The sequence below is a fragment of the Macaca fascicularis genome, chromosome 7, assembly GCF_037993035.2.
Source record: "Macaca fascicularis isolate 582-1 chromosome 7, T2T-MFA8v1.1".
Classification (NCBI taxonomy): Eukaryota; Metazoa; Chordata; class Mammalia; order Primates; family Cercopithecidae; genus Macaca; species Macaca fascicularis.
In genome coordinates, this window is record NC_088381.1 from 17,313,429 (window position 1) to 17,326,428 (window position 13,000).

Consider the following 13,000-nt stretch of genomic DNA (forward strand, 5'->3'; position numbering starts at 1 on the left):
CCAGGAGCCCCAAAGCCCCAGCCTTTGTATCCAGGCCAAAAGCCACCAGAGCCATGGTTGTGGGTCGGAGGTTACACACAAGCTGGAAGGTCTACGCTTCACCTCAGGCAGGGCACCCAGACTCTGGGCAGGCAGCACTCTGTGTCAGCAGGGTAGCCAAGGTTACTTTTATTTTTTGAGATGGAGTCTCGCTCCGTTGCCCAGGCTGGAGTGCAGTGGCGTGATCTCGGCTCACTGCAAGCTCCGCCTCCCAGGTTAAAGCAATTCTCCTGCCTCAGCCTCCTGAGTAGCTGGGATTACAGATGTGCACCAACATGCCCAGCTGATTTTTGTGTTTTTGTAGAGATGGGGTTTCACTATGTTGGTCAGGCTGGTCTTGAACTCCTGACCTCAGGTGATCCGCCCCCCTCGGCCTCCCAAAGTGCTGGGATTACAGGCGTGAGCCACTGCACCCAGCCTGCCAGGGTTACTTCTAAGAGGAGACATTGCCTCTTGACAGTCGGTCCCTGTCTGGGGCAGCCAGGGACATACCCGGAAAACTGAAGTGCTGGGAAGGAAGTGGCTGCCGTAGTCACCTGCCCCTTCTCTGCAGCACTGGGTCGTCTAAGCTCCAAATGCTTCACGCACCACAACCAAGCAACCTGAGGGCCAGGAAGATCCCTTTGGTGAGAAGGAGAGTCCCAACAGGAGACCAGATACGGAGAGAAAGCAAGGTCTAAGAATACAGTGTGGGTGGGGCCTCTTTGGCCCTCAGAGAGGAAAAGGGGTCAAGGTGAAATCATAGCCCCTTTGGCCTGGGTTGGTGGACCTGCCAAGCTCACTCTAGGACCCAAGACCTGAATTTGGGAGGAAAGAGCCTGAGAGGAGCCCAGGTAGGAGGAAGAGCTCCGAGACCTGAGTGTCCAGCCGGGCGAGGCCTGACTCCTCACCTTTGACAGTCCTGAGTGGCTGCGGCCCACGGCACCCTGGGGCTGTCCCTCCAACCAGGAAATCTTCAGAGGGTTATCCACCAGGCCAACTTCATTCTGGACAGCCAGCTCCTGCCAAACACAGCATCTAGTCCTGTCCCATCCATCGAGTCAGCTATAAAGAGGCTGTCTCTACCCCCAGTGAGAACAGAACCAGCGTTCTAGCCCTCTAAGCAGAGATGCCAACCTCAGCAGTCTTCAAGTGACGGGCGTTAACACTTTGGCCTTTCCTGCGGGAGAGGGGATTGGGGGGAGCTTTCTGATGTGGGGAGGTGAGGAGCACAAAGGGTGAAAAGGCAGTGCCGGGGCTCACAGCCCCGAGGGGTGCAGGTGGAGGGTGTGAAGCCACCAGCAGGGAGCAGAGTCAAGTCTGTGCTCTCCTTTCTCCCCAGAGCACCCCCCATCCATCCCTTTACACATGGTGCCTCTATTTCCAGGAGTCAGGGGCCCCTGGGAGGAGCCTTGGCTCTAAGCTGGCCCGGAGATTCCCCAGGAGTGTGGACCACCTAACTCAGAGGGCCCACAGAATTGGGTCCCTGCCCCAGAATGACAGGGCCACGAGGGCCCCCCAAGCCTCATGCAGCACTCACCGCCGCCTTGACAGTTGCAAACTCCACCACAGCAGTGCCTGGCTTCTTACTGGAAAGCACCAGGTTGAGAACCTCGCCATACTGTGGGGACAAAGGGGTCCTAATGAGCATGACTTGGCCTTCAGGATGGCCCAGGTCATGCCAGAGACAAGCCTGGGCTACCTTGAAGTCCATGGGGCTTTTTCAGGTGGGAGATAACTTCTTGCCCCACCTACTTATCTTAGTGAAGTGAGATCAGAGATAGGAAAGAAATTTTTTTCTAGGAACACAGAGCAGCAAAGGAATGATGAGCAAAGCCCTGGTGACTTAGACTGACATATTTCACGCACAGCGTCCTTGCTGGTTGAACGTGGTGGAAAGTTTTTGTGCCAGATACCCACCTCATCCCTCCCAACCCACTCAGCCAAGCTCTTTGCTTCTAAGGGTAAGGGTTAGACTGAGGTAGCAAAGGACGGAGGGCTGGAAGGGAGCACATGGCCACACAAGTGAAAGGAGGGCTGTAGCCTGGGGAGAAGTCTTTAGGTCATCCCATGGTCTACAAGACAGGAAAAAAAAAAAAAAGCAGGTAGATATGTTAAGGGAAGTTCAGGCATTGAGAGCAGAGGCCTAGGGTGTGGGCTGAGATGTGGACTGAGACGATAGGAAAGACTGGACGTCAACAGGGCAGACCTTTTGCAAAAGCCGTAGGAGGACGTCTTTGGAGTAGCCACTTTTTGACTCATCCTCCTTCTTGCACTTCCATTTTAGCTGAAAAGACAGACTCATGAAACACCGATTCTTGGCTGAACAGTACCTCACCCCACGACAGCTTGACAGTCTGAGCAGACATCCTCCCACCCTCCAAGTCTCCAAGGCTCCTGCAATCTAGGGAGTGCCAGCAGAAACATTTTCCCGGTGGGAACTTGTAGGCAGGATGGCCTGCTCACCCCAGGGACGCTTCCTGCCCAGGAAGACCCTCTCCTGAGAGGGCTTCTAGGGAATGCTCTGCCCTGTGATCAGGGCTAAAAGCAGCCTTTCGTGGCAAGCTCTGGTCTCCAGGCGGCTGGAACATGGAGGGAGGTGGTAATGGTGCTGGCTCCACGCAGATCCAGTGGCCCCACCAGAAACCCTCGAGCCACAGGAAGCATCTATTCCTGCTGAGAGGAGGTGGTGAGTGTGAGGCGGCCCACAGACCCTACCCAGGCTCACCTTTAGTTTGGGGGTTCCTTGGCCTTCAGTATTTTCTGCCTTTCCTAGAAATATTGGGAAAAGAAGAAAAGTAGAATATGTCAGAGTCTCCCAAAGGAGATGCAGCCCAGAGCCAGAAGGGTCTGGAAAGGGTCACTCCTGACCAAGGGGTGCCCAATACCTGCCCAGCTCTGGTGAGGACCTGGTGGGGAAAGTAGATGCCCATCCCCAGAAAAGCTGCCACCCCAGGGTGGTCTACCCAGCTGCCTCCTGAAGGCCACCTGTCAGCACTCTCTGAATGGAGAGCTAGGAACACCTTCTAGGGGCAGGAGGCAGAGACAGACCATGAGGTTCTACGGAAACAAAGTGTCCCAGAGTCCCTCCCTGTGGTGATCTGCCCCAAAACAGGGCCAGCTCTGCTTGGGACTAAGACAAATGTGGCCAGGAGATCTCAGGCAGAGTAAAAAGCAAATAGGCCCCAGAGAACTGAGAGGAAGAGGGGATCTGCATGTGTCAGAGTAAGGTACCATGGGGTGACCCCAGGGTCCTAGCAGGTAGAAGCCTCCACAGCGGCTCCACCGAGCAGCCAGCATGGCCACTCTGAGCAGTCTGGAGCTGCCTTGGAGGGGAGATAGGCGGGGTGATGGATCTGCACCTCTCAACCTGTGGTCATGCTCCTGGCGTATCTGCTCCCGGATCAGCCTCTGCTGTTCCTCCAGCTGCCGAGAACCCTCTTCTCTCAGGCGTTCGATCTGCAGAGCAGGGGGTGGGGGTGACAATTCTGTGCAGGTCCAATTCCAGGCTGGCTCACCTTGTAAAAAGTCCCTGGGAGCTTCCACCTGCAAGCTAGGGCTCAGCAACCTGTGGGTGGGACAGAGCACCCAGCTCCCACTGAAGGTGCAAAGAGCATGCCCTCTCCAGCCATGGCGACCACCAAGTCCATCCTCCCCGCCTCCTCCTGCAGGTGGCCCTCTGGCCAGTGTGCCTGAGTGCTCACCTCTTGCTCTAGTGTCCTGGTGCTCCGGCTCTCCTCTTCCTCCTCACTCTCCTGGGCCTGGGCCTGCCGCTCCCGGGCCTCCAGGTCTAGGCACAAGGGTTGAATGACCAAACTGCTGGTCTGTTCAGTTTCCACGTGGCCTCGGCCCACCTCAGCTCTGGCTGCCTCCGCAAAGTCTCAATCACGATGAGACCATACAGTAACTCTGCCCCCTCCCTCCATGCCCAAGCCCCCGAGTCAATTTCCATTGAGAAAAATCACAGCACAGAAGTATGGGGTCTAGCAGAGTGGCCAGGGGTCTGGAAGAGTTAAAAACAGCTCACACTGACCAAGCTGGTTCTCTCTAGTGAACAGGGTGTAGGTGGTGCTTATGTCAGCAGCCCAGGGCCATGTGTCAGGGGTGCCAATGGGCGGAGCTGCTGGGTTTGATTCCTGTGGTTCGGCACTACAGCTTGACCTCTGGCCTTGCTTTGGCTTTGATTCTTTTCACACACTGAGCTCAAGTTCTCACTGTCCCCTTTAGCTCCCACCTCAGCTCACATTTACCAAGCCTCACTGTGGACCTGGCTACAGGGATGGGCAGAGCGTTAGGGCATCACCCCGGGTCCCATACTATGTGAGCTCATTACCTTCCAAGGGAAACCTGCTTGCAACCATGTGCCAGGCCAGCTGCTGTGAGAAACCCTTCTCTTAGGCCAGGGAAGTTTGTGCACTTTACTTACTTAGAATTTCCTTTTCTCTCTCTCTTTTTTTTTTTTTTGAGATGGAGTCTCCCAGCACTTGCTTTTTTTTTTAATAGAGAAATGGATATTGGGATGCTATATGCACACATTAAAATATACAGATGTTGAAGAGCAAGAGGAAAAGGAGAAAACTTAAGTAAAGAATGCTTGGACTGGGCCAGGCACAGTGGCTCACACCTGTAATCATAGCACTTTGGAAGGCCGAGGGGGGTGGATCACCTGAGGTCAGGAGTTCAAGACCGGCCTAGCCAATGTGGCAAAACCCTGTCTCTACTAAAAATACAAAAATTAGCTGGGTGTGGTGGAACGCAATTTAGTCCCAGCTACTCGGGAGGCTAAGGTAGGAGAATCGCTTGAACTCAGGAGGCAGAGGTTGAAGTGAGCCGAGATTGTGCCACTGCACTCCAGCCTGGGCAACAAGAGCGAAACTCCATTTCAAAAAAAAAAAAAAAAGGCTGGGTGCCGTGGTTCACGCCTGTAATCCCAGCACTTTGGGAGGCCAAGGCGGGCGGATCACGAGGTCAGCAGATCGAGACCATCCTGGTTAACATGGTGAAACCCCATCTCTACTAAAAATACAAAAAATTAGCCAGGCGTGGTGGCGGGCGTCTGTAGTCCCAGCTACTCAGGAGACTGAGGCAGGAGAATGGTGTGAACCTGGGAGGCGGAGCTTGCAGTGAGCCGAGATTGTGCCACTGCACTCCAGCCTGGGCCACAGAGGGAGACTCTGTCTCAAAAATTAAAAAAAAAAAAAGTGCTTGGACCATGCTGCTATAACCAGTGATGTTTTTTTAAGTGAGAAAAAAAAAAAAAAATGCTTGTACCAATCTTATTGGGTTGATGAAAATGTTCCAAATCTGATTTATAGTCCGAGTTGCATCATTTGGTAAATTTACGAAAAATCATTGAAGTGTACACTTGAAATGGGTTGATGTTATGATATACAAAGAATACCTCAATAAAGCTATTAGAGAAGAGAAAGCCTGGACCTCTTTGAATCCTTCTGAGGGAGCTTCTCAAAGTGAAAACTCTGGGTAGGAATTGGGTTTAGAACAAATTAAAAGACCCAGCCAGGCACAGTGGCTTGCACCTGTAGTCCCAGGTACTCAGGAGGCTGAGGCAGAAGAACTGCTTGAGCCCAGGAGTTTGAGGCTGCAGTGAGCCATGATGGTGCCACCCTAGCCTGGGTGACAGTACAAAACCCCGTTTCTCTGTTTAAAAATAAAAAAAAAAAGATTCAGCCAGAAATGGTGAATACAAGCACCAGTTTTTTGTTTGTTTGTTTGTTTTTTGAGATGGAGTCTTGCTCTGTTGCTCAGGCTACAGTGCAGCAGTGTGATCTCGGCTCATTGCAACCTCTGCCTCCCGGGTACAAAGCAATTCTCTGCCTCAGCTTCTCGAGTAGCTGGGATTACAGGCGCCCGCCACCACACCCGGCTAAATTTTGTTTTTTTAGTAGAGAAGGAGTTTTACCATCTTGGCCAGGCTGGTCTTGAACTCCTGACCTCGTGATCCACCTCTCGTGATCCACCTCAGCCTCCCAAAGTGCTGCGATTACAGGTGTGAGCCACCGCACCCGGCCACAAGCACCAATTTTACTCACCCTGGATAAGTTTAAATCCCAGCTCCAGCAAGCTCTTAAACTTTTGGTGCCTTAGCTCCTTTGCCTATAAAAAATGGCTTCAGAGGCCAGGTGCGGCAGTGCACAGTTGTAATCCCAGCACTTTGGGAGGCTGAGGTGGATAGCTTGAGGCCAAGAGTTTAAGACCAGCCTGGCCAACATTGTGAAACTCCATCTCCACAAAAATTGAACAAAATTAGCTGGGCATGGTGGTACACGTCTGTAGTCCCACTACTCGGGAGGCTGAGGAACCAGAATCACTTGAACCCAGGGGGTGGGGGTTGCAGTGAGCTGAGATCGTGCCACTGCTCTCCAGCCTAGGTGACAGGGTAAGACCCTGTCTCAAAAAACCGTGTTTTTTTTTTTTTTTTTTTGAGACGGAGTCTCGCTCTGTCGCCCAGGCTGGAGTGCAGTGGCGCGATCTCGGCTCACTGCAAGCTCTGCCTCCCGGGTTCACGCCATTCTCCTGCCTCAGCCTCCCGAGTAGCTGGGACTACAGGCGCCCGCCACGGCGCCCAGCTAATTTTTTTGGTATTTTTTTAGTAGAGCCGGGGTTTCACCGTGATAGCCAGATTGGTCTCCATCTCCTGACCTTGTGATCCACCCGCCTCGGCCTCCCAAAGTGCTGGGATTACAGGCGTGAGCCACTGCGCCCGGCCCCAAAAAACCATGTTTTTAAAAAAGGTTTAGTACCCACACTTCCTTGTACAGTTATGACAATTAAAGGGACAATAAGGCATTTGTCACATGCTTAGCTAATATTAAACCTCATTATTATTCCTAAGAGTGTCTTTAGGAACCAACCTCTAAGAGCAGCATTTTGCCCAGAGCCTGAGCCAAAAGGCTTTGAGATGAGTTGCTGGAAGTGAAGCTTCAGGTGAGGGAGATGAATGAAAATGGCCGCAGGAAACCACAGGCCACCGAGCACTATGATGGCACCTACCAAGCTTCACTTTCTTCCTTTTTTCATCTAGTTTCTGGGTCCTCTCTGCTGCCTGCTTCTTGGCTTTCCTGACCTTGTCATATGCAGCCTGGCAGGAGAAAGGGGCACAGGGCAGAGGGTCAGCCGGAGAGTAAAGACAGAGCCCCAGCAATCTGCCTGGCCCCTAGCCCAAGGGCCATCAGAGTGGCAGCCTGGTGACTGGGTCTCCTGGGCTGAGACAGCAAGGACTGTGCCACATGGCAAAGGGCAGAGGACTGAGGTTGAGGGACAGCAGTAGTCTCTAATCAAGGGGGACGATTCCGATGAAGGAGGCTATGCTTACCCTTGCTGCAGCATCAGTCAGCACCTCCAAGGCCTGAGAAAGCTGGTGGAAGAGTTCAGCTAAACATAAGGATCAAAAAGAGAGAGAAGAAAAATAAAGACTTTGTGATGGTGTGCTCCCTCAAAAAAACAAACAAACAAAAAACACTTAAAAAAAGCCACAGGATGGCAGAAAAGCCGACATCAGCAGATGACAGACCAATTAGGAGGGGTGAGCACCTCAGCAACTGACCAGACACCCCTAACATGAAGGGAAGCCCTGGGACCCACGGCCCGGAGCCAGGCTGTGTGTAAGTACACCCCACAGCACTCACGTGCAGAGCGTACATCAGGAAACACAGGCCTGGGTGAGCGGCTCTTTCTCCCCATGCCCTCAGAAGAGTCTCACCTGCTCTTGGATTATCTGGATTTTTGTCTGGGTGGCAGGAGAGGGCCTTCTGCCTATATGCCTTCTTTACCTGGAAGAGTCAGACACAAGACACTGTCATTCACTCTCATCCCAGGGACAAACAGGAAAACCTTGCTCAATGGGTAAGGGGAATCCCACACACACCTAAAAGAGAAGCTGCTGACGCCCACCTCCTAGCCACCAGGGAGGCTTGCAATGAAGGAGGCCAAGGCCATGGAAGGAGCGAGCCACTGTCGCCCAGCCTAGGAGCTGGGCCCACTTCCTGCCAAGTGCTCAGTCTCACCACTGCAGACGTCCACGGGCCGCTGGAACAGGCAGGAGCACAGTACCCTGCTTTCTCTACAGCCACTCGCAGACAGGTACTCTACACATTCTTGGTGGGCCTATAAACTGGGGCAACCTATCTGGAGGAAAATTCAGCCATCAAAATTTAAAATGTTCTTTCCCTTTAACCCAGTCCTAGGAATCTGGACTTGTAGAAGTACGGCAAAATAAATATACAAGGATGCTTTCTATAACACTGTTGATACCAGCCAGCCAAGATCTCCATCAACAGGGAGACTTATTTAAAAGATGATGATTGGCCGGGCGCAGTGGCTCACGCCCATAATCCCAGCACTTTGGGAGGCTGAGGTGGACAGATCACCTGAGGTCAGGAGTTCGAGACCAGCCTAACTAACATAGTGAAACCCCGTCTCTACTAAAAATACAGAAATTCGCTGGGTGTACTAGCAGGCACCTGTAATCCCAGCTACTCGGGAGGCTGAGGCAGGAGAATTGCTTGAACCCAGGAGGCAGAGGTTGCAGTGAGCCGAAATCACGCCACTACACTCCGGCCTGGCGACAGAGCAAGATTCTGTCTCAAATAAAATAAAAGATTATGATTGAGGCCAGGCATGGCGGCTTATGCCTGTAATCATAACACTTTGGGAGGCCGAGGCGGGTGGGTCACTTGAGGTCAGGAGTTGGAGACCAGCCTGGCCAACATGGCGAAACCTGGTCTCTACTAAAAATACAAAAATTAGCTGGGTGTGATGGCATATTTGCCTGTAATTCCAGCTACTTGGGAGGCTGAGGCATGAGAATAGCTTGATTCATGGGGGAGGCACAGGCTGCAGTGAACCAAGATTGTGCCACTGCACTCCAGCCTGGGCGACACAGCGAGACTCTGTCTCAAAAAAAAAAAAAAAAGGTTACGATTGGCCAGACATGGTGGCTCATGCCTGTAATCCTGGCACTTTGGGAGGCTGAGGTGGGCGGATCATGTGAGGTCAGGAGTTCAAGACCAGCCTGGCCAACATGGCAAAACCCTGTCTCTATTAAAAACACAAAAATAAGCTGGCCATGGTGGCGTGCACCTGTAGACCCAGCTGCTCGGGAGACTGAGGCAGAAGACTCGCTTAAGCCCCAGAGGCAGACGTTGCAGTGAGCCGAGATCATGCCATTGCACTCCAGCCTGAGTGACAGAGGAAGCCCCTGTCTCAAAAAAATAACAAAAAATAAATTTAAAAAAGTTTGTTCAGGAATTTGCTACGCTTATTAAAAAATTTTTTAAATAAAAGATTATAATAGACAGAGGTATCCATGTTCTGACATAGATCTTATTATAAACTTTTGAGTTTAGGCTGGGTGCAGTGGCTCAAGCCTGTAATCCCAGCACTTTGGGAGGCCAAGATGGGTGGATCATGAGGTCAGGAGATCGAGACCATCCTGGCTAACACGGTGAAACCCTGTCTCTACTAAAAATACAAAATTAGCCGGGCATGGTGGCGGGCGCCTGTAGTCCCAGCTACACAGGAAGCTTTGGCAGGAGAATGGTGTGAACCCGGGAGGCGGAGGTTGCAGTAAGCCGAGATCGCATCACTGCACTCCAGCCTGGGCAACAGAGCAAGACTGTGTCTCAAAAAACAAACAACAACAACAAAAAACTTTTGAGTTTAAAACAAACAAATGGCCTGGGTGCAGTGGCTCACACCTGTAATCCCAGCACTTTGGGAAGCTGAGGTGGGAGGATTGCTTAAGCTCAGGAGTGTAAGACCAGCCTGAGCAATATAGTAAGACCTCATTGCTTCTAAAAATAAAAAATTAGCCAGGCGTGGTGGCTCATGCATGTAATCCCAGCACTCTGAGGGGCCAAGGAGGGAGGATCACGAGGTCAGGAGATCAAGACCATTCTGGCTAACACGGTGAAACCCAGCCTCTACTAAAAATACAAAAAATTAGCCGGGCATGGTAGCATGTGCCTGTAGTCCCAGCTACTCAGGAGGCTGAGGCAGGAGAATTGCTTGAACCTGGGAGGCAGAGGCTGCAGTGAGCTGAGATCATGCCATTGCACTCCAGCCTGGGCGAGCGAGACTCTGTCTCAAAAAAAAAATTTTTTTTGTCAGATGTGCTGGTGCATGCATGTAGTCCCAGCTACTCAGGGGGCTGAGGCGAGAGGATCGCTTGAGCCTAGGAGTTCCAGCCCAGCCTGGGCAACATGGCAAGACCTCATCACTACAAAAATTTTTTAAACATGAGCCAGGTGTGGTAACATGTGCCTTTGTCCCCCTACTCAGGAGGCTGAGGTGGGAGGCTCACTGGAGCCCGGGAGGATGAAGCTGTAGTGAGCATGTTCACACCATTGCACTTCAGCCTAGGTGACAGAGTGAGACCTTGTCTCAAAAAAAAAAAAAATTAAATCAAATTAAAATAAAAAATTAGCTGGGCATAGTGGTGCGTGCCTCTAATACCAGCTACTAAGGAAGCTGAGGCGGGAGGATCACCTCAGCCAAGGATTTTGAGGCTGCAGTGAGCTATGATGATGCCACTGCCCTCCAGCCTGGGTGACAGAGCAAGACCCTCTCTCTTAAATAAATAGAAAGAAACCCCAATATTTCTTACATAAGTAAAAATAAACACAGCTACCAAGATTCTCTTTCGTGTGTTACCTAATAGCTGTTGTAAGTGAAGAAAGGGTACACAACCCCAGAATCCGTCCTCCGCCTCCAAGGCCTTTGCTTTCTCCCTTCTGCTCAGTGTGTTACCTGCTGCTCAAACCTCCTGGAGGAAGAGCTAAGCAGATTGGATTTCTAAGCTTCCAAGGTGGACGCAAGAAACGCTTCTATGCCCAAGTGTGCTACCTAAGGCCTTTCAGAGGTAAGCAGCCAGCATCCACCAGGTGAACACCTGCTGGGCAACTCCTAAGTCCACGAGGCAGCCACAGGCCCAGGACCTCCAGGGGTGTGCTGCCACCTGCTGGGCCACAGCCAGGGCACCTGCCAGGGCAACCCAAGCTGTTTGGTTCTCCCGACTGGACTGCGCTGGAGGCAGCAGGAACCACCCAGGACAGGCGCTGGGCAGAGAGGGTGTAGACGTGCCGCCCGCCTTCCCAATCGCCCACTGAAGCACACCTGCCCTGCTGCCCACTTCCCACCCTAACCCTCCCTCCCTAGCTCTGTTTTCACTACAAAAAAGAACAGTATTAAGGGAAAGGAGGTGCTAGCTTAAGACAGTGTCATCTTTACTTTTTAGGTCGCTTATTGTTCGTCTCTTTGCTCTCTTTGCCTGCTTTATTGTGCCCCCAGCCTCTTTCCTTTACTGAACATTTTTTATATTTCAGGGCCCTTTGTTTGCTTTTTTCCAACAAGTAAAACAATACCAAAAATATTATAAAGATGTTCTTTCTCAATGTCCCCAGCCCTCTGACATCAAGGTTGGTTCCCACACATATAAGCACCTACACACACTGATAGGAGTCTGTTGGGTGTTTGTTCCTAGCCTCTGGGCCCCTCCTCTCTGATCCTATCTCCACCCTCTCTCTGGGATGGGTGAGAGGAAGGGAGGGGGAGGTGGTCCATGTCCCAGTATCTGTGGCATCACCTGCAACTCTACCTTCAAGATGAACTTCCTCAGGACTAGGAGTAGTAGTCTTGCCCCAGGGATGTAGGTGGGTTTTGTGGAAGATGTTTTATTTTGTATCATGGGGCTCTTTCAAAGTAGGGTAGGCTGGGCGCTCGTGGCTCATGCCTGTAATCCCATTGCTTTGGGAGGCCGAGGTGGGTGGATCACTTAAGGTCTGGAGTTTGAGACCAGCCTGGCCAACATGGTGAAACCCTGTATCTACTAAAAATATAAAAATTAGCTGGGAGTGGTGGCGCATGCTTGTAATCCCAGCTACTTGGGAAGCTGAGGCAGAAGAATCACTTGAATCCAGGAGGCAGAGGCTATAGTGAGCTGAGATTGTGTCACTGCATTCCAGCCTGGGTGACAGAGTAAGGCTCTGTCTCAAAAAAAATAAATAAATAAAATGGTTTGTATGTTCCCTTTTGTAAATCTGAGAGAGGGAGTAGGAGTGAGTGTGAAGAAGGAGGAGCAGGCTGGGTGTGGTGGCTCATGCCTGTTATCCCAGCACTTTGGGAGGCCGAGGAGGGCCGATCACTTGAGGTCAGGAATTCGAGATCAGCCTGGCCAACGTGGTAAAACCCTGTCTCTATCAAAAATACAAAAATTAGCTGGGTGTGGTGGCACACGCCTGTAGTCCCAGCTACTAGGGAGGCTGAGGCAGGAATCTGGGAGGCAGAGGCTACAGTAAGCCGAGATTGCGCCACTGCACTCCAGCCGGGGCGACAAAAGTAAAATTCTATCTCAAAAAAAAGAAGAAGAAGAAGGAGCAGTAAGAAAGCAAGACAGAAGCGGTGTCCAGCAGTGGCATCTCCTTCGTTTTCTTTCCTTTTTTTGAGAGAAGGCTTTCTGAATTTTATTCTAAGGGAATGATAAATATTGTTTTGTGTTTCATAATTTATTTTGAGTATTGGAAGTTTGGTTTTTCACTGTAATAGGAAAATAAAATTATTCAAACTGAAAAATAATTATGTAATAATGATAAATTAATCTACATATTAATTTGCTTCCTTGTCAATTCTCTTTCCAGAATGTGTTCCTTTAATAAGCAACTTGAAGAAGCTGATTGGGAAAAAAAAAAAAAAAAAGTTAAGTGTCTTTAAGAGTCTCATCAGATTTTATTTGATGCAACTAGTTACAACTGTAACAAGGTTCTCTCACTCCCCACCTGGGTGAACCCCATCCTACCCCTGGCCCTTCCAGCCTCCCACACTCCCAAGGTTTACAACAAAACACGACTGCCCCAATCAATTTGAGGTATCCTAGACCGCCATTCCCTCAATGGCCTGGCATGTGCCTCAGCTTCCAAACCACCTTTTGAAAGTATACAGAGCTGAACATTCTGTATTTCCAGGTCCT

At 51.0% G+C, this 13,000-nt stretch overlaps 1 protein-coding gene across 4 annotated transcripts in view; it reads right to left on the minus strand.

The window, feature by feature from the left end:
- Positions 1–13,000, minus strand: part of DNAJC17 (DnaJ heat shock protein family (Hsp40) member C17) — a 44,568-nt gene that overhangs the window by 4,926 nt on the left and 26,642 nt on the right. The window contains exons 2-11 of one of the 4 annotated variants that reach the window (XM_005559213.3): positions 7,739–7,808; positions 7,352–7,410; positions 7,030–7,117; positions 3,723–3,808; positions 3,381–3,477; positions 2,747–2,790; positions 2,228–2,305; positions 1,559–1,639; positions 930–1,040; positions 532–641 (exon numbers count right to left, since the gene is read on the minus strand). In XM_005559213.3, coding sequence (XP_005559270.1) covers positions 532–641; positions 930–1,040; positions 1,559–1,639; positions 2,228–2,305; positions 2,747–2,790; positions 3,381–3,477; positions 3,723–3,808; positions 7,030–7,117; positions 7,352–7,410; positions 7,739–7,808 — 824 coding nt within the window. Of the gene's footprint in view, positions 1–153; positions 642–929; positions 1,041–1,558; positions 1,640–2,227; positions 2,306–2,746; positions 2,791–3,380; positions 3,478–3,722; positions 3,809–7,029; positions 7,118–7,351; positions 7,411–7,738; positions 7,809–13,000 lie in introns of those variants that run through there. The other 3 variants (XM_073995526.1, XM_005559214.3, XM_015452667.2) reach the window with 3 other exon arrangements.